The sequence below is a fragment of the Callorhinus ursinus genome, unplaced genomic scaffold, assembly GCF_003265705.2.
Source record: "Callorhinus ursinus isolate GAN/ISIS: 27379988/994484 unplaced genomic scaffold, GSC_fseal_2.0 scaffold9, whole genome shotgun sequence".
Classification (NCBI taxonomy): Eukaryota; Metazoa; Chordata; class Mammalia; order Carnivora; family Otariidae; genus Callorhinus; species Callorhinus ursinus.
Window position 1 is genome coordinate 40,322,178 of NW_027397071.1, and position 24,062 is coordinate 40,346,239.

The window sequence follows — 24,062 nt, forward strand, 5'->3', positions numbered from 1 at the left end:
ATATTTGAGAATATAATCAAGGATTGTAATAATTTTTTATAAACATACTTACTGAAAATATATTTATTACTGATTTATTTTTCTTCTGCCTACTTTGGATTTAATTAGTGCTTCTTGATTTAGTTTCCCAAGGTGGAAACTTAAATTATTGATTTTATATCTTCTTTTCTAATATGTGAATTCAATGCTGTAGATTACTCTCTAAGCACTGCTTTCGCTGCAACCCACAAATTTTCATAAGATGCATTTTCATTTAGCTAAAAATATTTTTAAATTTATCTTTGAGCCATATGTTATTTTGAAATACATTGTTTAATCTCCCTGTATTTTGATATTTTCCAGCTATCTTTCTTTTATTGATATCTAGTTTAATTCCACTGTGTTCTGAGACAGACATTGTATGCTTTCTATTCTTTTAAATTTGTTAAGGTATGTTTTTATGGCCGAGATTATGTTCTATCTTGGCAAATATTCCATGTAAATTTGAGAAGAATGTATAATCTTCTGTTGTTGGATGAAGTAGTAGTGTCAGTTATCCAGTTGACCAATGGTATTGTGGACTGTAGCTGTGTCCTTACTGATTTTCTGCCTGCTGGATCTATCCATTTCTGTTAGAGTGATGTTGAAGTTTCTAAATCCAATAGTGGATTCATCCGTGTCTCCTTTTCATTTCTCTCAGTTTTGCCTCAGGTGTTAATGCTGTTTTTAGACACATGCACAATAAGGATTGTTATGTCTTCTTATAGAATTGTCTCTTTATCATTATGTAAAGATAATTTATGCCTGATAATTTTCCTTGCTCTGAAATATGCTCTGTCTGAACTATTAAATCTTCTCTAGCTTTCTTTTGATTAGTGTTAGCACGGTATATCTTTCTCCATTACTTAACTTTTTTTTTTTTTACCTTTTTTGTATGCCACAGAACAATGAATATTTTTAATTGAAAATTAAGTCACATACCATAAAACTCACCCCTTTAAACTGTACAATTCAGTGAAAATATTTCTTTTTTTAGTGAAAAATATTTTTAAACAAAAACAATGACTTATTTATCGACAGCTTTTCATGTTGTTAACTATTCTACAATATCAGTTTTAATGCTTTCATAGTATTCTATTGACTGTATTAAATAGTTTAATTACACTGTTTAAGATATTAAGGATTTTTTGATATTACATGATATCTATATATACTTTTTTCATATCCATCACTTTTATTATACTTTTTAATTAGGATATAATTGACATAATATCATATTTGCTCCAGATATACAACATAATGATTAGTATTTGTATATATTGTGAAATGATGAGCCCAGTAAGTCTAGTTAACATCCCTCACCATATGTATTTACAAAAATTTTTTTTTCACGTGATGAGAACTTTTAAGATGTACTCTCTAGCAACTCTCAAATATGCAATACAATATTATTAACCAAAGGCATCAGGCTGTGCATTACCTCCTCATGACCTATTTATTTTATAACTAAAAATTGGTACTGTTTGATCCCTTGTCCTCTTTTGCCAACCCCTACCCCTGCCTCTCTGCACCACCAATCTGTTCATACCTATGAGCTTGAGTTTTTTGTTTTGTTGTGTTTTTGTCTTCGAATTCCATATATGAGTGAGATCATTCAGCATTTGTCTTTCTTTGTCTGATTTATTTCACTTGGTGTAATGCCCTCAGGGTCCATCTATGTTGTTGCAAATAGCAGGATTTCATTCTTTCTTATGGCTGAATAATATTCCATTTTATGTATATACCACATTTTCTTTATCCATTTATCTGTCAGTGGACACTTAGACTGCTTACATGTCTTGGCTATTGTAAATGATGCTAGAATGAATATGAGGGGTACATATATTTTTTTGAGTCAGTGTTTTCCTTGTCTTCAGATAAATATTGAGAAGTAGAATTGTTGGATCATATGGTAGTTTTATTTTTATTTTTCTGAGGAACCTCCATACTGTTTTCCACAGTGATTGTACCAATTTACATTCCCATTAACAGTGCATAAGGGTTCCCTTTCCTCCACATCCTTGCAAACACTTGTTATTTCCTGTCCTTTGGACAATGGCCATTCTAGCAGGTGTGAAATGATATCTCATTGTGGTTTTTTTTTGAAACAGTTTATTGAAATTTATTGTGAAATGTTGTGGCTGTCTACACTGGCTAATTCACAAGAAGAAACTCATTTAAGAAATTCTTGGATTCAGCCTATTCTGATTGATTGTGGGTTTGATTTGTATTTCTTTGATGATTATTGATAGTGAGCATCTCTTCATGTACCATATTGGCCATCTGGATGTCTTCTTTAGGAAACGTCTCTTCAAATTCACTGCCCGTTTTTTAATTGGATTTTATTTTGGTATTGAGTTTATGAGTTCTTTATATATTTTGGATATTATTCCCTTGTTACATATATGATTTGCAAATATTTTCTTCCATTCAGTAGCTTGTATCTTCTTTAGTTTGATGTATTTTTACCTGATGTATTTTTGCTTTTGCATCCTTTGCTTTTTGTGTCAAAACCAAAAATCACCACCAAGACTCCTTGTAAAGAGTGTACTGCCTATTTTCTTTTAGGAGTGTAGGTTTTAAGTTCAATTCTTTAATCTATTTTGAGTTAATTTTTGTGTATAGTGTAAGATAGTGGTCCAGTTTTATTCTTTTGCATGTTGCTGTCCAGTTTTCCCAACACAATTTATTGAGGAGACTTTCCTTTCCCCGTTGTATATTCTTGGCTCTTATGTTATAAATCAATTGACCATCTATGTGTGGGTTTATTTCTGGTCTCTCTATTCTGTTGCATTTAACTATATTTTTTATGCCAATGCCATACTGTTTGATTACTATAGCTTTGTAATGCAGTTTTAAATTAAGGAGCATAATGCCTCCAGCTTTGTTCTTTCTCAACATTGCTTTGGCTATTTAGGGTTTTTGTGGTTTTATACAAATTTAGGATTGTTTGTTATATTTTTGTAAAAAATGCCATTGAAAATTAGCTAGGAATTGCACTGCATATGTAGATTGCTTTGGGTAGTATGGGAATTTAACAATGTTAATTCTTCCATTTCATGAGCATGGAATAGCTTTCCATTTATTTGTCTCTTCTTCAATTTAATTAATTAATTAATTAATTTCAGTGTACGGGTCTTTTCCTTCCATTGCTAAATTATTCCTAGGTATTTTATTCTTTTTGACACAATTGTAAATAGGACTGTTTTATTAAATTCTCTTTCTGATAGTTGATTATTAGTGTAGAGGAACACAACCGATTTTTGTTGGTTTTGTTTCCTGCAACTATACTGAATTCCTCTATTCAGAGAGTTGTTTTGTTTTGTTTTGTTTTGTTTTTTTTGGTGGAGTCTCTAGAGTTTTCTGTATATAATATGTGATCTGCAAATAGTGACAGGTTTACTTCTTCTTTCCAATTCGGATGCTTTTTATTTCTTTTTCTTGTCTAATTGCTCTCTGGACTTTCTAATACTATGTTGAATAAAAATGGTGAGAGTGGGCATCCTTGTCTTGTTCCTGATCTTAGAGGAAAAGCTTTAGTTTTTACTGTTGTGTATGATGTTATCTGTAGGTTTGTCATATATGGCCTTTATTATGTTGTTGCTTTCCGTCTATACCCTTTGTTGAAATACTGAGTTTATCATAAATGAATGTTGAATTTTGTCAGGTGCTTTTTCTGTAGCTGTCAAGATGATCATATGATTTTTATCCTTCATTTTGTTAATGTGGTGTATAATTGTGGATTTTGATCTATCCTTTATTCCCAGGCATAAATCCCACTTCATTATGGTGTATGATCCTTTTAATGCATTGTTGAACTTGATTTGCTTATATCCTGTAGAGGATTTTTGCATCTGTGTTCATCAGGGATACTGGTCTATGACTGTTTTTTGTAGTGTCCTTTTCTAATTTTGGTATCAGGATAATGCTTACCACATAAAATGAGTTTGGGAATGTTTTCTCCTCTCTTTTTTTAGAAGAGTATAGGAAGGATTGGTATTAATTGTTTGAATATTTGGTAGAATTCGCCTTTATCACTTTACTTTTAATTTATATATGTCTGTACATTTAAAGTACAATTCCCAGACAACATATAGTTGACATGTTTTTTTGATCCACTCTTTGATCCACGATATCTTTGTGTTGATGCTTTGACAATTGATGTTTAAAGCAATTATTTCTATAGTTGGATTAATATCTACTATATTTGTTTCTGTTTTCTATTCATTGCTCTTGTTTTTGTTCCAATTTTAGTCTTCAACTCCTTTCTGCCTTTTGTGGTTTAATTGAGCATTGTAAATGATTTCATTTTCTATCTTATCTCAGCATATTTATTTTCTCTTTTTTTCATTTTTTTATTAGTTGCCCTTGAGATTGTAATAACTCAGGTCCACTCTCAAATAACATATACTACTTCACGTGTGGTGTAAATATCTTTTATGAACAAGATATTTCTAATTCCTCCCTCTTGTTCTTACATCATTGCTGCCATTCATTTTATTTATATGCATGTATAAATATACATGTACATACACAGATAATCAAATACAGTTTTGCCATTAGTATTTGAGCAAACTGTTACCCATTAGATAAACTAAGAACAGGAAGAATAAAAGCTTTTTATTTTATCTTCACTTGCTTCTTCCCCACTACTCTTCCTTTCTTTATGTAGATCTGAGTTTCTGAATTATATTATTTTCTTTCTAACAAACTGCTTTTAACATTTCTTGTAAGGCAGGTCTATTGGCAACAAATTGCCTCAATTTTTGTTTGTCTGAGAGTCTTTATTTTTAATCCACTTTTTAAAAGACAATTTCACAGGGCATAGATTTTTATATTAGTAAGTTATTTTTTCTTGACAGTAAATATTTCACTCCATCCTCTCCTTGCTTGTATGGTTTCTTAGGAGAAGTTGGATATAATTCTGATTTTTGCTCCTCTATGGGTAAGGTGTTTCCCCATTGGTGTTTTGTTTTGTTTTGTTGTTTCTTGTTTTTTGCCTTAATTCTGTTTGGTGTTTTCTGAGCTTCTTGTATCAGAGGGTTGGTGTCTGACATTAATTTGCAGAAATTCTTCCATCATTACTATTTTAAATATTTCTTTTTTTTCTATATCACTTTCATCTCATTCTGGTATTTCTATTATGTATGTTATACTTTTTGTAGTTGTCTCACAGTTCTGGAATATCCTGTTTAGCTTTTCTCAGTGATTTTTTTTTCTCTTTGATTTTTGGTTTTGAAAGTTTCTCTTAACATATTCCCAAGCTCAGAGATTCTTTCCTTCGGCATGTCCAGTCTACTAAAGAGGCCATCAAAGGTATTAATAATTTCTGTTACAGTGGTTTGGATCTCTAACATTTCTTTTGATTCTTTTTAAAAATTTTTATCTTTCTTTTTACACTGTCTTTTCTTGTTTGTTGTCTATTTTTTCCTTTAGAGTCCTTAGCATATTAATCATAGTTGTTTTAAATTCTCAATCTGATAATTCCAACATCCCTGTAGTATCTGAACCTGGTTCTTATGCTTGCTGTATGCTGTCCTTTAGTATGCCTTGTAATTTTTTTTTTATTGAAAGCCAGACATCATGTAATGGTAAAAAGAACTCCAGTAAAATAGTGTGTGGTGTGGTGGTAGTTGTGGATAGGTCTCAGTTCCTGTGAGGCTGTGCTTCCTAGGCTGTGAATTTCACAAGTATTTCTTGGCCTTCCTACACCTTAGGTGGGACAAGATGGCCTGAGTGGGCTGGAATTGTGTACTTCCTTTCTTCCAAATGTAAGGCTTGATGGAGATATAGTTGGATATTTTCCTACTTCCCTGTCAGTTAGGCTCTGGTAAAACCTCAGTTGTTTATTTGTGTGTTAAATATATTCTCTTGAGGGCAGGCCTTGTTAAGAACAGGGTGGTCTATTGTATTTCAGAATTATTCCTTTTCTCTCTGTCAGGTGCCTGAGCAGATTTTTCTCCAGTATTCACTCTGAGGACCTGGTAGGGCTCCTGGATGTTTATCTCACAAAAGGACAAGGACTGGAGTTTCTAAATCTGAGTTGTCAATACTTAGCCTCTAGTTACTTGTCAGTCATAGTTTCCTACCCTGGCACAGGTTTCTGCTGGTGAGTTTCTGCTCCAGTAACTTATGGATCTTTGTATCCACCTGCTATCTCTCTGATTTTTGATTCAGTGGTTTTCCTTGTACCCTCACTTTTCTGATGAATCTAAGAAGAGTTGCTGATTTTTCATTTTGTTCATCTTTTTATTTATTAGAATGGTGTGACAACTTCTAAACTCCTTATATGCTGGACCAGAAACCAAAAGTGCCTTAATTTATTTTTTGAAGACTGCATTCTATCTTGAGTTGTTAATTGAGTTAGCTTTATTTTAGTAACACTTATTTATAGTGCTTGTTATGTGCCAGACACTATTCTAAAGTCTTTATACCAACTCATTTAGTCTCCATAGCAATTATTTCCATTTAGTACTATTGCAGATCCTCATTTTATAGGTGAGGAAACTGAGGCATGTAAGTTGGATACATAACAACTCAGGGTATATAACTTGCTTGAGGTCACCAAGCTCAGAACAACTTATATTTGTTTCTTTTTTTTCTAACTACCTTATAAGCTCAAAAATAAGTTCAAAAATCAAACCAACTTCCTTTAACCAGTAGAATGTGGTTTGAAGTAAAGCTGTGCCAGTTGGACTTACCCTTCAGAAGGCCTGACAGGTTCTACTTTTATACTTCTTTGGCTCTGAGTCAACCGTGGAGAAAATCTTGCTATACTACTACGGAGACACACAAATAGACAGGTGAGAGAATGACATAGTGAAGGTTGGTGTAGGTGGAGAGAACCTGGGATGGTATGGTGAGAGAGACCCATACATCCTAGCATGCCAGCTGAACCTACCATCAGTGTTCTTGCCAGTGTATCAGAAATGTAAAGTAGTCATCTTGGAGGTGTCTGTTTAGATGAGCCCTACAAGACTGAATCTAGAGTTAATATCACTGGAAAAGAACTGCCTAGTTGAATCAAATCAATCTACAGAATCATGAGAGAAAATAAATGGTAGTTGTTTTAAGCCAATAGATTTTGGGGTGCTTTGTTATGCAGCATAAATAAATGAAAAATATACATTCTTTTTTGTAGGAATTTGGATATTGGTGGTAGAGAATTCAAAGGGAAAGATTTTAAGGAATTAAAAATAGTTCTCAATCTAGATGAGAGATACTTTGTCCTTTGTACTTATTAGTCTTTTTTCCAGATTTATTGAGATATGATTGACATATAACGTTGTATTAAGGTTAATGTGTACAGTATGATAAATTGATACACATGTATATTGCAAAATGCTAATCACAATAAGCTTAGTTAACACATCTGTCACCTCATATAATTACTATTTATTTATTTATTTATTTATTTTGTTATGAGAATATTTAGGATGTACTACTCTCAACAGCTTTCAAGTACAAAATATACAATATAGTATTGCTAACTGTAGTTACCATGTTGTATGTTATATCGCTAGGACTTGTTCATCTTATATCTGGAAGTCCATAATCTTTAACTGATACCTCCCCATTTCCTGTACCCCATTTTGGCCACTCCTGATAACCAACAGTTTACTCTGTTTAAATGAGTTCAACTTTTTTAGATTTCACATTAAGTGAGATCATACAGTATTTGTCTTTCTCTCACTTATTTAACTTACCCTTTAAAATCCATCTATATTATAGAAAATGGCAGGATTTCCTTCTTTCTCATGGCTGAACATTATTCCATTGTGCATGTATGTATGTACTGTGTAAAATATATCTGTAAGTATTACATTCATTACATTTTTTAACTGTTCATCTGTCAGTGGGCACTTAGGTTGTTTCCATACCTTGGCTGTCATAAATAATGCTGTAATGAACATGGGAAGTGCAGATATCTCTTCAAGATAATTATTTCATTTCCTTTGGATATAAACCCAGAAGTGGAATTGCTAAATCATATGGTAGTCCCATTTTTAATTTTTTGAGGAACCTCCATACTATTTTCCATAGGGCTATATCAGTTCACATCCTTACCAACAGTGCACAAGGGTTTGTTCCCTCTTCTCCACATCTTCCCCAGTGCTATTTCTTGGTTTTTTTTTTGGTCTTTTTGAATATAGAAATTCTACCAGGTATGGGGTAGTATCTCATTATGATTTTGTTTGCATTTCCCTGATGATTAGTGATGTTGATCACCTTATATATGTTGGCATTTATATATCTCTTTTGGGAAAAAAAATCTGTTCAAGGCCTCTGCCTATTTTAAAATTAGATGATGATGGTGGTGATGATGATGATTATTGCTACTGATGTGTATGAGTTCCCTTTATATTTGAATATCTACCACTTATTAGATTAATTGCAAATATTTTCTCCCATTCCATAGTTTGCCTCTTCATTCTGTTTATTGTTTCTTTTCTGTGCAGAAGCTTCTTAGTGTGATGTAGCCCTACTTGCTGATTTTTGCTTTTGTTGCCTTTGCTTTTGGTGTCATATCCCACAATCATTGCCAAGACCAATGTCAAGGAGCTTCTTCCTTATGTTTTCTCCTAGGAATTTTATGATTCCCCGTCTTATATTTAAGGCTTTTGATTTAATTTTTTGAGTTAATTTTGAGATATTTTTATAAGTGGTGTAAGAGGTCAGATTTAATTATTTTTCCAGTGAATATCCAATTTTCTCAACACCATTTATTGAAGATATGGTCCTTTCCCCATTGAGTATTCTTTGTTCTCTTGTCAAATACTAGTTGACCATATATGGGTAGGTTTATTTCTGGGCTCTCTATTCTTTTAAATTGGTCTGTGTGCCTGTTTTTATGCCAGTACCATACTGTTTTGATTAATGTGGATTTGTAATATGTTTTCAAGTCAGGAAGTGTGAGCCCTCCAGCTTCATTTTCTTTTTCAAGATTGTTTTGCCTAGTTGAGTTTCTTGGGTTGTTGTTGGTCGCATATGCATTTTAGGATTATTTTTCCTATTTCTTTGAAAAGTGCCATTTCAATTTTAATAAGAATTGCATTGAATCTATAGATAGCTTAGGATAGAATGGACATTTTGAGTATTAACTATTCCTGAATACAGGATCTTTCCATTTGTGTCTTTAATTGATGTCTTCTAGATTTCAGTGTATAGATCTTTTACGTCCTTGGTTATATTTATTCCTAAGTACTTTATTCTTTTTGATGCTATTATAAGAGGATTGGTTTCTTTATTTCTTTTTCAGGTACCTCATTGTTAGTATATATAAAATGAAACTGACTTTTGTATGTTTATTTTGTGCCCTCATCTTTATTGAATTTGTTTATTCTAACAATTTTCATGGAATCTTGAGGATGTTCTATATGTAATATCATGTTATCTGCAAACAGAAAATTTACTTCTTCCTTTCTGATTTGGATTCCTTTTGTTTCTTTTTCTTAGCTGATCACTCTAGTTAGGATTTCTAGTCTTATGTTGAATAGGAATGGTGAGAGTGGGTACCTTTGCTTTTTTCCTGATCCTAGAGGAAGAGCTTTCAACCTTTCACCTTTGAATATGATGTTAGCTTTTGACTTACCATATATGGCCTTTGTTATGTTGAATTGTAATCCTTTTATACCCTCTTTGTTTAGAGTTTTCATTATGGAAGGATTTGATTTATCACATGCTTTTTCTACATCTATTGAGATGATCCTATGATTTTTGTCTTTTATACCATTAATAAGATATATTGCAATGATTGATTTGTGGTGTTGAACCATTCTTACATCCCAGGGATGAATCCCACTTGATCATGGTATATGATATTTTTTAAATGCTGTTGAATTTGATTTGCTAGATTTTGTTCAGAATTTTTGCATGTATATTCATTAGGGATATTGGCTTGTATTTTTCTTTTCTTTAGTATCCTTATATGGCTTAGGTATCAGGGTAATGATGGCCTTGTAAAATAATATGGAAGTGTTTTCTCCTGTTCACCTTTTTGGAAGAGTTTGAGGACTGGCCTTCATTCTTCTTTAAATGTTTGATAGAATTTGCCAATTAAGCTCTCTGTGGCTGACCTTTTCTTTGTTGGGAGGTTTTTAATTATTGATTCAAGCTCCTTACTAGTAATTAGTCTGTTTAGATGTTCTTTTTCTTCATGAATAAGTCTTAGTAGACTGTATGTTTCTAGGAATTTATCCATTTCTCCTAGGTTGTTCAATTTGTTGGTGTATCATTATTCATAGTATTCTCATGATTCTTTGTTTATTTGATATCAGTTACAATGTCTTCTCTTTTATTTCTAACTTTATTTATTTAGGTCCTCTCAAGTTTTTTTGGTGGTTGTTGTTGTTGTTAAATCTAGCTAAAGGTGGCCAATTTTGTTTATTCTTTCAAAACCCAAACCTTAGTTTTGTTGATCTTTTATTGTTTTCTTTTATTTCACTTATTTTTGCTCTGATCTTTTTTATTTTTTTCCTTCTGCTAAGTTGGGTGTAGTTTGTTGTTTTTTTCTCTAGTTCCTAGAGGTAAGAAGTTAGCTTTCTTAAGATTTTTTAAAATGTATGCATTGATCACCATAAAATTTCTGGTTAGAATTGCTTTTGCTGCATTCTATAAGTGTTGGTATGTTGTGTTTCTATTTTCAATTGTTTCCAGTTTTTTTTTTTAATTTCACTTTGATTTCTTCTTTGACCCATTGATTATTCAGGAATAGAAATCTTAATTTTTTTATTCCTCTAAATTTACTATTTCTCTGAGGAAAGTAAAAAGTAGCCATATTTATTGAAACATGATTCAGTTCTAGGTCTCATGCTAAATTATGAAAACTACAGAACAAGTGCCCTGACATCAGGGTGTGTGTAATTTAATTGGAAAGACAACAATTAAATTATATAACATATAAACATATAATTTCTAAATTGGTCATGTAGGCATGGTACAGGAATGTAAATGACTAAGAGCTAATTAGACAATGATTTGCTGAAGAGGGTTACACCAAGAGAGAAGTAAATATAACATCCTTAAATAGCAGAGTTCAGCATAGCAAAGTTCAGCATATTTCATTAACTAAGAATCCATTATTTTTAACTGTTTAGAATTCTAATTATTGAATTAAAAAGTTAATATTTCAACAATTATATTTTACTTCATCACATAGTTAATCTTATTGTTTTCATGGAGTTTGCATTTAAACATAAAATAATTAGGCAACCTAGATATTTTTAAAATTCTGAAGCCATGAAATTTTAGTTCCCTAATCATTTTGGTATTTAATATTGCAGAAGATTTTTTATATGTCTGTAATTGGCATCTTTTTAAATAAAACTGGGAAGTAGTTGTCCAAAATGAATAAGAAGATATTCAATTAAGTACTATCATGGAGATTATCTCCAATTTGGATTTGTGTGACCTAATAATTCTCTTCTCCTTCAGACTATAAGTCTTATCTGCAAGAAAAAGTTTTCAAGTGAGGCAGTAATACTAATCACACTAACTCACTAGGTATTATTAAAAACTTATTTGGAACATATTTAAGCATTTTGAGGAAGGGGGCAATGTTATCTTATGTATCAGTATCACTTAACTTCACAAAACACTCTGTGAACTTTACAGAGTAACAAGATTGATTAATAGCTGAAGATAGAATGCTTAAATAATTGCAGAACCTTTCATTATAATCAGATTATTATGTCCGAGATCAGTGAAGGAAATAGAAAAAAAATTCTAATTTTGAGTAATACCAGTGGTAGATTATTGACATCATGTTCAAGTGACATATGAATCACATTAATACAAAAGAGTTTAAAATAAAAATCTTTCATTGCTTGTGATAAGTTTATAGACAATAATTATAGTTAGTAACACTATTTAGAATCCGTGAAAATAAATGCTAGGAAGATTATATCTTCTACAAAGAAATAAAGAAATATCAAAATAAACTATTAGAGATGGAATAATCTGTTTGAACAATGAATGCTTGAAAGAATAGTTTATCTATCTACATGTCACTGTCTACACACACACACACACACGTACACACGTGTACCAGTGCATTGACAGAAAACATAGTCAGCTTCAGCTTTATGTGAGGAAATGGGATCTCTCCACTGTTCCATGTTGATGTGTTTTGTTTGTCCAGATATTTTGCTATGAGCTATGATCTAAAACACTTTAACTTTAGTTAGTAATAATGTATTAGTTAATAATAGTTAATCATTAAGATTGGATCATTAATTAAACAAATATACAACGCTAATGCAAGATTTTAATAGGGGGAACTGACAATGAGGATGTATATGGGATCTCTGTGTACTTTAAATTTTTCATTTCTTTATTCATTCCTCCATTGGTAGACACTTAGGCTGCTTACATGTCTTAGCAATTGTAAATATTGATCTAAATAGCTCTAAAAAATAAAGTCTAGGGGCACCTGGGTGGGTCAGTCATTAAGCGTCTTGAAACATCCTGATTTATGCCTGAGATATGGTCTTTCATAAACCCCTGTTATAAACCAGAGTTTGCCTGTATTAGGCCAAAATGGAAAAAATAGGTTTTTCAAAGGAGAGCCTGAGGGAAGACTTAAGCTCTTTTCTAAATAAGAAGTCCAAATGATGGGATACATTTATACATTGCCTTTCATTTCAGGACTTACAGAGCTTGGTAAGTTTGTAAAGATTCATTCACATCTGTTTTATTTCATATGAGGGTCTTTATATTTGGAAGACTGTTTTACTTGTAGTTTAGACTAATTTTTCTCAAGATGTCCATGACTTACTCAGGTGTATGCTCAGTTACATATTCCTTGGCCCTCAGCCCAGAGACTCTTGATAATGTAGATATGGTATGGGACCTAGGAATCTACTTTCTGTTTAATTCCTTAGATGGTACTTAAGAGTTTGAGGATTACAGTCTAGGCCTTGGGTAGGATATAAAAAGTAGCTAATCTCTTGAAAGAGTGTAAGGGTTTATCTGGATTTCCACATTTATTTTTACTTGGATTATGCTAACCTAGTTTACTCCCACATGGGAGAGATTCTTCCAATAGGGAAGATAGTTAATCTTACTAAATGCTCTCAGATAGGCCACTTGAGTTCAGATATTCTCTTCTAAACTATCACTGGATGACTGTGCTTTGTGAAAGCTAAAATTACCTACAGTAAGGGAAATTTCAAATATATGAGAAATAGTATGTAAAATTAAAGAGCTTGATCCAGAAATTTTACATAAAATTAATCAAATTTTAAAACTGTTAGAAATCCAGATCTTAATTACCTAGTTGAATTGAACATAGAAATAAATAATGTGATTGCAAATTGTCTTTTTAAGAAATTTTTAACAGTTGAAATCCTGTATTGTGCCTTAATTTCATTTAGCTACATTTTTCAACCTCTTACACAAATGTTAGCACTATCCTGACTTGGAAGTTTATCATTCAGTGCATTTCTTTATTTAGCAGAATGTTTTAACCAGAATTATTATACAAGGTATAAAAAGGTGTAATTTTCTTTGTTTTAGTTTTCTTGCCTAGATGTTTTTCTCTTAACTGTTTCACCAAATTCCATGTTCTCTAAGTACTCTAGGAAAAAGGAAAAATTTTTTTTCCTTTTACTGATTAGTTGATTGGCAGGGGCAATGATAACATTTTTGATTTGTAGTTATATAAATTTCATACTTTCAAAATGCTTTGAATTAGAAGGTTTTATAGGAATTAATTTTTTTGAAAATTTTTTGAGTATAGTGGGTACATGATGTTACATTAGTTTCCGGTATACAATTTAGTGATTTAACAATTTTATACATTATGCTATGTTCACCACATATGTAGCTACTCTGTACCATTACATCACTATTATGATATCATTGACTATATTCCTTATGCTGTGTCTTTTATTCCTATACTTACTCATTCCATAACTGGAGGCCTGTATCTCCTTCTCCCCTTCACCCACTTTGCCCAACCCACTCTTGTCTGGCAATTATCAGTTTATTCTCTGATTTATAGGTTTGATTCTGCTTTTTTTGTTTCTTTATTCTTTTTTTTAGATTTCACTTACAAATTAGATTATTTTTTTAACTTTTTTACCCATTGTATTCTCACTGGCTATTAGCAGATTTTTTGTTTGTTCTCAGATTTATTTTTGGAAGTTGAAAAAACCTTTTCTAAGCTATTTCCCATTTTTTCTAGATGTTTCATGGAACAATAACAGAAGAGCTCACCAGTCATGAAGAATGGAGTCACTATAATGAAAACATGATAGAAGATCAAAAAGATTTTGTTTTTGTGAAGTTCAGTGGCCTTCATTTAAAATCTATGGAAAATTTGCAATCCTGTATCTCTCTTAGAGTATGCATCTTCTCAAACAATTTTATTACAGATATTCATCCACTTCAGAGTTGTATAAAATTAGTCAAACTTGATCTCCATGGAAATCAGGTAAGCAATAGACATTTTAGATATTTGCATATAAATGAAATTAATATTTAAAAACACTTATGCTATGTATCCCAATATACCTCCCAATTTTTTATATAAAATATAAACAAAAATTTAAAAATAAATAGAATATATATATATAAATACAAAATTTAAAATTTAAGGGGTGCCTGCCCGGCTCAGTCGGTAGAGCAAGTGATTCTTGATCTTTGGATCATGAGTTTGACCCCCACATTGGATGTGAAGATTACTTTAAAAATTTTTAAATTTAAACAAAATTTTGTGTTAGAAATATGTAAAAACTGTATGATTTGGTATATTTTACTTCTTAAATTAATAGTCTGGATTAAAAATTCTCTGGACTTTTAAATTTTTTTAATGATGTAATTGACATATAACATATTAAATTCCTCTACAACATGATTTTATATATATATAGCACAATTTCTTTATTCATTCCTCCATCTGTAGACACTTAGGCTGCTTACATGTCTTGGCTATTGTAAATGATGTTAGAATGAATATGAGGGGTACATATATCTTTTTGAGTCAGTGTTTTCCTTGTCTTCAGATAAATATTAAGAAGTAGAATTGTTGGATCATATGGTAGTTTTATTTTTATTTTTCTGAGGAACCTCCATACTGTTTTCCACAGTGATTGTACCAATTTACATTCCCATTAACAGTGCATAAGGGTTCCCTTTCCTCCACATCCTTGCAAATACTTATTTCCTGTCCTTTTGACAATGGCCATTCTAGCAGGTGTGACATGATAGCTCATTGTGGTTTTGATTTGTATTTCCCTGTTTGTTTTGATTATTGATAGTGATCTCTTCATGTACCATGTTGGTCATCTGGATGTTTTCTTTAGGAAATGTCTATTCAGATTCACTGCCCATTTTTTAATTGGATTTTATTTTGGTATTGGCTTGTATGAGTTCTTTATATATTTTGGATATTATCCCCTTATTACATATATGATTTGCAAATATTTTCTTCCATTCAGTAGCTTGCCTTTTCTTTCTTTTTTTTTTTTTGATGATTTCCTTTGCTGTGCAGAAGCTTCTTCGTTTGATGTATTTTTACCTGATGTATTTTTGCTTTTGTGTCTTTTGCTTTTTGTGTCAAAACCAAAAATCACCACCAAAGCTATTGTGAAGGAGTGTACTACCTATGTTTTCTTTTAGGAGTTTTATAGTTTCAGGTCTTAGGTTTTAGACTTTAATCCATTTTGAACTAATTTTTGTGTATGGTGTAAGATAGAGGCCCAGTTTTACGACTTTTTTTTTTTTTTTTTACATGTTGCTGTCCAGTTTTCCCAACACCATTTATTGAAGAGACTGCCCTTGTGCTTGCTTTGGCAGCATATATACTAAAAATGGAATGATATGGAGCAGATTAGCATGGTTCCTGTGCAAGGATGATATGCAAATTTGTGAAGACACTGCCCTTTCCTCATTGTATATTCTTGACACCATCATAAATCAACTGACCATCTATACATGGGTTTATTTCTGGTCTCTGAGTTTTGTTACATTGATCTTTGTGTCTGTTTTTATGCCAATACCATACCATTTTGATTACTATACGTTTGTAATATAGTTTAAAAATCAGGGTGCATGATGCCTCCAGCTTTATTCTCTTTCAGGATTGCTTTGGCTATTTGGGGTCTTCTGTGTTTCCATATACATTTTGGGATTCTTTTTTCTATTTCTGTGAAAAATGCCTTTGGAATTTAGAAGGGATTACACTGAATATGTAGATTGCTTTGGGTAGTATTATTTTAACATTTTTTCTCTCAATCCAGAGCATGGAATATCTTTTCATTTATTTGTCTCTTCCTCCTTCTTTTATCCATGTCTCATAGTTTTCAGTGTGCAGATCTTTCACCTCCTTGGTTAAATTCATCCTAGGTATTTTCTCTTTTTACTGCAATTTTAAATGGGATTGTGTTCTTAATTTTTCTTATAGCTTATTATTAGTGTATAGAAATGCAGCAGATATTTGTATATTGATTTTGTATCCTGGAACTTTAATTGATTTGTTAGTTTTAAGAATTTTTTGGTGAAGTCTTTAGGATTATCTGTATATCATATGTCATCTGCAAACGCTGACAGTTTTGTTACTTCCTTTCTGATTTGCATGCCTTTTGTTTCTTTTCCTTGATTAATTACTCTGGCTGGCACTTTTAATATTGTGTTGAATAAAAGTGGAAAGAGTGGACATCTTTGCCTTGTTCCTGATCTTAGAGGAAAAGCTTTCAATTTTCATCATTGGATATGATGTTAGCTGTGGGCTTGTCATATATGGCCTTTGTTATTTTGAGGTACATTCCCTCTGTACCTACTTGTTGAGAGTTTTTATCATGAAAAAATGTTGAATTTTGTCAAATTCCTTTTCTCTGTCTATTGACATGATCATATGACTTTTATCCTTCATTTTTTTTAATGTGGTGTATCACATTGATTTATATGGCTCCTTAATTCTTTATGTTTAGAAAATTTTAGAATTGGCCTATGACAAAGGAATTTTTACTGAACAAAGTATATATGTCTATTCATTTAATTATACTAACAATGATAACATAATCTAGATGAACAGTGTATTATGTTTTTACTCCAGTCACTATTGGATAATTAAAGATTCTTTTTTGGCTTATTAATGAGAAATTTGCCATTTTGGAAAATACTGAATTTTAGAAGATGTTGAATGTTTTTCCATTTTCCATGTAACTTATAGAAAATTAATATTTGTATTTAAGATGTTATTATTAATAATATTTCAGATAAAGAGTCTACCAGATACCAAATTTTGGAGTGGATTGAAGAAACTAAAACTCCTCTATCTTCATGACAATGGGTTTGCAAAGTTAAAGAATATATGTATGTTATCTGCCTGTCCAAGTCTCATTGCCCTCACTATGTTCGATTGTCCAGTGAGCCTTAAAAAAGGATATAGACATGTTCTTGTCAACAGTATATGGCCTCTCAAAGCACTGGATCATCACGTGATTTCTGATGAAGAAATAATTCAGAACTGGCATCTTCCTGAAAGATTCAAAGCATATAGCCACCGACTTTTCTTTAATTTCTGCCCTGCTTTGAAAAAGGTAATTGGATTCATTAGAGTTTCATTTCAGATAAACCTAAGTTATATGAACTAATATATGCTGTATCATTTATCTAAAATTTCATAAACTAGTGAACACATTAGTAATATCTTATATCTGAGAATTTATAGAAGCTTATATGCCTACTGCATAAAAAATGCTGAGCATAAAAATATCAAATTGTGGAGAAACAAATATAGTTTTTGATTTCCATGATGTTTTAATAGGTTTGAGGATGTATAGCTTATATACTGTAAAATTCACTCATTTTATATATGTGATTTAATGATTTTAGTATATTAATGGTGCTGTATAACCATCTCCACATTCCAGTGTTAGAAATTTCCACCATTCCAAAAGTTTCCCTCTTTCCTTTTGTAGTTAATCTTGACTCCCAACCTCTTAGGTACTATTGGTTTGGTTTCCGTTTCTATACATTTGCTTTTCTAAACATTTTATATGAATCAAGTCATACAATACACAGTCTTATTCAGCTGCCTTTGTTCGCTTAGTGTGATGTGTTTGAGGCTCATTTATGTTGTCGCATTTATCAGTAGTTAATTACTTTTTTTGCTGAGTAATTTTCCATTATATGAATATACTGCATTTTTTTATTCATTCATCAGTTGAAGGACGTTTAGATTATTTTCAGTTTTTGCTATTATGAATGATACTGTTATGAACAGCTACTTCTTACATGTTTTTGTGTGGACATATGTTTTCATTTTTCTTGGGTAGATTCTTAGGAGTGCAATTGCGGGTATGTATGGTAAGTTTATGCTTAATTTTGTGAAAAACTAAATTACTTTCTAAACAGTAGAAACCAAAAATGCATGAGGGTTTTAGTTTCTGTATGTCCTTTCAAACAATTAGTACTTTTTGTATTTTACACTATAGATATTCTAGTAAGTATAAAGTGGTATTTTATTTTGGTTTTAATTTTTATTTCCCTAATGAGTAATGGTGATAAGCATTTTCCATCTGCTTATCAATTACACACATACATTTGTCAAATGTCTCTACAAATTTTTTGCTCATTTTGAAAGTGGGTTGTTTGTCTTATTGTGTTGTAAGAGTAGCTATATGGATATAAATCCTTTATCAGATATATGTATTGCAAATATTTTTTTCTCAGCCTCTAGCTCATCTTTTCATTTTCTTGATGTTCTCTTTTAGAGCAGAAAAATTTTGAGTTTTCAGACATCCAGGTTATGAGTTTTTTCTTTTATGGATCATGCTTTTGGTGTTGTATCTAAGAAATCTGCCTAATGTCACAAAATTTTTTGTTTTTTCCTAGAAGTTTCATAATTTTGTTGAAATTTAGACTGTGTTTCATTTTGAATGAATTTTTATGTGTGGTGTAAAGTAAGGGTCTAATTTCATTTTTTTTGCATGTTAGATACTCAATTACAGCAGCCCCATTTGTTGAAAAGATTATTCTTTCCCAGGTGAATTGTCTAGATATCTTTGTCAGGAATCAATTGGCCATAAAATGTAAGGTTAATTTCTGGATTCTCAATTATATTCCAATGGTCTATATATTTTATCCTTATGCCAGTAGCACACAGTCTGATTATTGTAGGTGCTTTGTAGTTAAGTTTTGAAATAGGGAAGTGTGAATCCTCCAACTTTGCTCTTTTTTTTTCAATATTGCTTTGGCTACTGAGTGGATTGTATATATGTATGCATATATACAAACCCTTGCATTTACAAATGAATTTTAGGATCAGCTTGTCAATTTCTGCAATGATTCCTTCTGCGATAGTGATAAAGATTCCATTGAATTTGTAAATCAGTTTGTGGAGATTGCCATCTTTACGGTAGTGAGTACTCTCATTCTTGAATGTGAACTGTCTCTCAATTTATTTAGATATTCTTTAATTCTCTCAACATTGTTTTATAGTTTTCATTGTGCAAGTTTTGCAGTTATAAATTTAATGCCATCCAGATCAAAATTCCAATGACATTTTTCAAAACGCTGGAACAAACAACCCTAAAATTTGTATGGAATCAGAAAAGACCCCGAATTGCCAAGGAAATGTTGAAAAAGAAAAACAAAGCTGGGGGCATCATGTTGCCCAATTTCAAGTTTTTTATAAAGCAGTGATCACCAAGACAGCATGGTACTGGCACAAAAACAGACATATAGACCAATGGAACAGAATAGAGAACCCAGATATGGACCCTCAACTCTATGGTCAAATAATCTTTGACAAAGCAGGAAAAAATATGCAATGGAAAAAAGACAGTCTCTTCAATAAATTATGTTGGGAAAATTGGGCGACTATATACAGAAGAATGAAACTCAACCATTCTCTAACACCATACACAAAGATAGACTCAAAATGGATGAAAGACCTCAATGTGAGATAGGAATCCATCAAAATCCTAGAGGAGAACATAGGCAGTAACCTCTTTGACATCGGCCACAGTCACTTCTTTCAAGATTCATCTCCAAAGGCTAGTGAAACAAAAGCAAAAATGAACTTTTGGGACTTCGTCAAGATAAAAAGCTTCTGCACAGCAAAGGAAACAGTCAACAAAACAAAGAGGTAAACCACAGAATGGGGGAAGATTTTTGCAAATGACACTACAAAGAGCTGATATCCAAGATCTATAAAGAACTTCTCAAACTCAACACACAAAAAACGGACAGTCAAAAAATGGACAGAAGACATGAACAGACACTTCTCCAAAGAAGACATAGAAAGAAGACATACAAATAGCTAACAGACACATGAAAAAATGTTCATCATCTTTAGCCATCAGGGAAATTCAAATCAAAACCACATTGAGATACCACCTTACACCAGTTAGAATGGCAAAAATTGACAGGGCAAGAAACAACAAATGTTGGAGAGGTTGTGGAGAAAGGGGAACCTTCTTACACTGTTGGTGGGAATGCAAGTTGGTACAGCCACTTTGGAAAACAGTGTGGAGGTGCCTCAAAAAATTAAAAATAGAACTACCCTATGACCCAGCAATTGCACTCCTGGGTATTTACCCCAAAGACACAGATGTAGTGAAAAGAAGGGCCATATGCACCCCAATGTTCATAGCAGCAATGTCTGCAATAGCCAAACTGTGGAAAGAGCTGAGATGCCCTTCAACAGATGAATGGATAAAGAAGATGTGGTCCATATATACAATGGAATATTACTCAGCCATCAGAAAGGATGAATACCCAACTTTTACATCAACATGGATGGGACTGGAGGAGATTATGCTAAGTGAAATAAGTCAAGCAGAGAAAGTCAATTATCATATGGTTTCACTTATTTGTGGAACATAAGAAATAGCATGGAGGACATTAGGAGAAGGAAGCGAAAAATGAAGGGGGGGAAATCGGAGGGAGAGATGAACCATGAGAGACTATGGACTCTGAGAAACAAACTGAGGGTTTTAGAGGGGAGGGGGGTGGGGGGATGGGTATTAAGGAGGGCACGTTCTGCATGGAGCACTGGGTGTTATATGAAAACAATGAATCATGGATCACTACATCAAAAACTAATGATGTGGGTGCCTGGGTGGCTCAGTCAGTTAAACGTCTGCCTTCAGCTCAGGTCATGATTCCAGTATCCTGGGATTGAGTCCCACATTGGGCTCCCTGCTCATCAGGAAGCCTGTTTCTCCCTCCCCCTGCTTGTGCTCTCTCTCTCTCTCTCTCTGTCAAATAAATAAAATCATAAAACAAAAACAAAAACAAAAAAACTAATGATGTATTGTATGGTGACTAACATAACATAATAAAATAAAATAAATTTATTTCTATGTATTTTTTTTTAAGATTTTATTTATTTATTTGACAGAGAGACACAGTGAGAGAAGGAACACAAGCAGGGGGAGTGGGAGAGGGAGAAGCACGACCTGAGCCGAAGGAAGAGGCGTAACAACTGAACCACCCAGGCGCCCCTATTTCTATGTATTTTATTCATTTTGATATTGTGATTGGAATTATTTTCTTAAATTCATTTTTGGATTGTTTGTTACTAATATATAGAAATACAATTGATATTTTAATTTAATCTTATATTCTTCCACCTTGCTATTTTCATTTTTTAGTTCTTGAAGATTTTGTTGATTAAAAATACTTGTTTTCTTTTAAAAGATAATGGATCTCTAATTTTTTTCAGGTTTTCCATATTTGAGTTAGTCCATTGGGAAGTAGGTTTTTTTTTTTTCAGTGCCTTAAAGGACAATTTGGAATATTAGTGGAAGTGGATAAAAATAATAAATTCTTAATTTGGTGACATGGCATGTTGAAATAATCATTATATCCTGATTTTTTTTAACATGCTGAAAGAAGTGATTGAGAAACGATATCTAGTTGTAGGTTACAAAATACTTAAATGGATAGATAAAAATGTTTAAAAAATGCTTCATGACATCAGTATTAGGGCAGATAAATTATGTAAAATTTAAAAGAGATGAGCTCTGCAGGTGTTAGAAAAGTGCAAGTACATAGGAAATAAAAAAGTATGTTGCAGAACATATTTATAATATGTTCTAAGTATATCTAAATGTATCTATCTATACATTGACATTTGATGAAGAATAGAAAATCAGTTGAACAGTGATTACATTTGAAAGTATATATAAACAATGAACAGTGATTATGCATGGAGATTAGAAAGTTAGAAAACTTTATAACTGCGTACAATTATTTATAAAAAGTTATGAGTATATTAATGATTTTGAAATAATAGTTAAAAATTTTAGAGAAATAGAAAATGAGGCAGTATTTGATTCTGGGTGTCTTAACCTGGGCCCTAAAAGAAGAATTTCATTTATGTATTCTAGTGGGTATTATGGTATAATCAAAGGTAGGAACACACTTGACTTTGTTTTTTTAACATGACTTTTTTTAAGGACAATCAAAATGACTGATGTTCATTTAAGCATGAGTAGAAAGTTAGTGGGGCTTTGAAAAGAACCTTGGAGTTTAGACATCTTAATGAATGCAATGAAGATCTATTGTAGTTATTTGAGGAGGAAAATAGAGTGGTTCTACCATAGTTGGTGCTCTATGAAAAAACATTATTGACAAAGTTTTTTAAAGGAAATTAATCCAGTGTTTTGCTAGCAGATTAATGGGGGTTAGGAGACAGATGAGAGCAGAGAGATAAATTACTGTAGGGCAGAAATGTTGTGATTAGAGTTGATACAGGCAGACAATAGTGGCAAAGAAGAAGACGGAGTTTAGAGGACAGACACTCAGTAAAAGTCATTGTGATAGGCATTTTATATATTTTATTCCTTCATTCCTTTACCAAATATGTATTGATTACCTAATATGTGAACGAGATTATTCTGGACTCAGTGGTAAATAATACCAACAAAGGTTCTCTCATAAAGTTCAGTGGGAAGGCACAGGAAATAAACATGTAAGCAGAAAAAACAAAACAAAACAAAATCAGCATAGAATGTCAGATCGTGTTAATTTCTAAAGGAAAGAAAATAAAGTAGTAACATGGGACAAAAAGGATGAAGGCTTGGGCTAGATAGGGAAGGACTTTCTGAAGAATATTTATTCTTCATCATATTCTTTGGTGTGGAAAGATATTATTTCACAGAAAAAAATGAAATATAGTAAAGTTTAAGATTTTACCCATTATCAGACATATAGTCAGTCATGAAGCTGGGATTTCAAGTCTGTCTTGGTTTCACAGTCATACAATCAACATTGTATATCAAAGGACAGTGTAACGATTTGACAGGATTTTTTTAACTGATCAAATATGAATAATATGAATATGAAAAAAGAATAAGTGAGAAAATGTTCTTTTGGTATTTTGAACTTCAGTAACTGGGACAAAAAGTAACTTAGTTTACAGAAATGGCAGCATTTGAAGAGTTTTGGTAGAATGTTAAGTTTGGTCATGTTTATTTGAGGCAGTATATTGATATATAGATATCAACCAGGCATTGGAAATGAAGAACTAAAATTCAGAAATAATGTTCTAGGTCTAAGATGTAAATTCAGTAGTCAGTGGTTTGAGGGCATGGTTAAAGCCAAACTCACAAGAAAATATAGGGATCAGATGTATGAGAGCTAAGAACAAAGCCTTCGGGCAGTTTCATTTTATGGATACAAAGCAGTGGGACCAATGAAGGTAACAGAGAATTAATTCCAGTAGGTAGGAGGAAAAACAGAGAAATGGCTTATTAGTTTAAGAGAAAAGAATGATTTAAAAAATGAAGGATATTTTTAAAGGTCAAGAAAAATTATCATGGAAGCAAAACTATTTTGAAAACTTCTGTTGAAGAGATGTTGCATCTTTGGAATTTTAGTAACTTTCAGGAATGGATACAGAATTGCAATGGGTTAATATATAATTACCAAGTATAGAAACTTTTCTGAGAAAATTTGGAACAGAGGAAGGATAATGCCTTAGCTGCCAGAAATAGGATTAATGGGAGATTTTTTAAAAAAGTGAGATGATACTAACTTCAGTATATTTTTAAGCTGAGGAAATTAATTTAAAAGAAATTAAAAATGTC

General features: G+C 32.0%; 1 protein-coding gene and 1 non-coding gene across 3 annotated transcripts in view; both read left to right on the forward strand.

Annotated features, from left to right (window-relative positions):
• The window catches only part of LRRIQ3 (leucine rich repeats and IQ motif containing 3), a 204,197-nt gene that overhangs the window by 10,421 nt on the left and 169,714 nt on the right, over window positions 1-24,062 (forward strand). Inside the window, exons 1-3 of one of the 2 annotated variants that reach the window (XM_073896525.1) lie at window positions 14,323-14,452; window positions 15,766-15,969; window positions 17,238-17,561. In XM_073896525.1, coding sequence (XP_073752626.1) covers window positions 15,955-15,969; window positions 17,238-17,561 — 339 coding nt within the window. In that variant the 5' untranslated portion in view covers window positions 14,323-14,452; window positions 15,766-15,954. Of the gene's footprint in view, window positions 1-14,203; window positions 14,453-15,765; window positions 15,970-17,237; window positions 17,562-24,062 lie in introns of those variants that run through there. The other variant, XM_025871848.2, reaches the window with a different exon arrangement.
• LOC112824089 (U6 spliceosomal RNA) lies at window positions 15,801-15,908 on the forward strand. Its single transcript, XR_003208222.1, has one exon. It is a non-coding gene; the product is annotated as a U6 spliceosomal RNA (small nuclear RNA).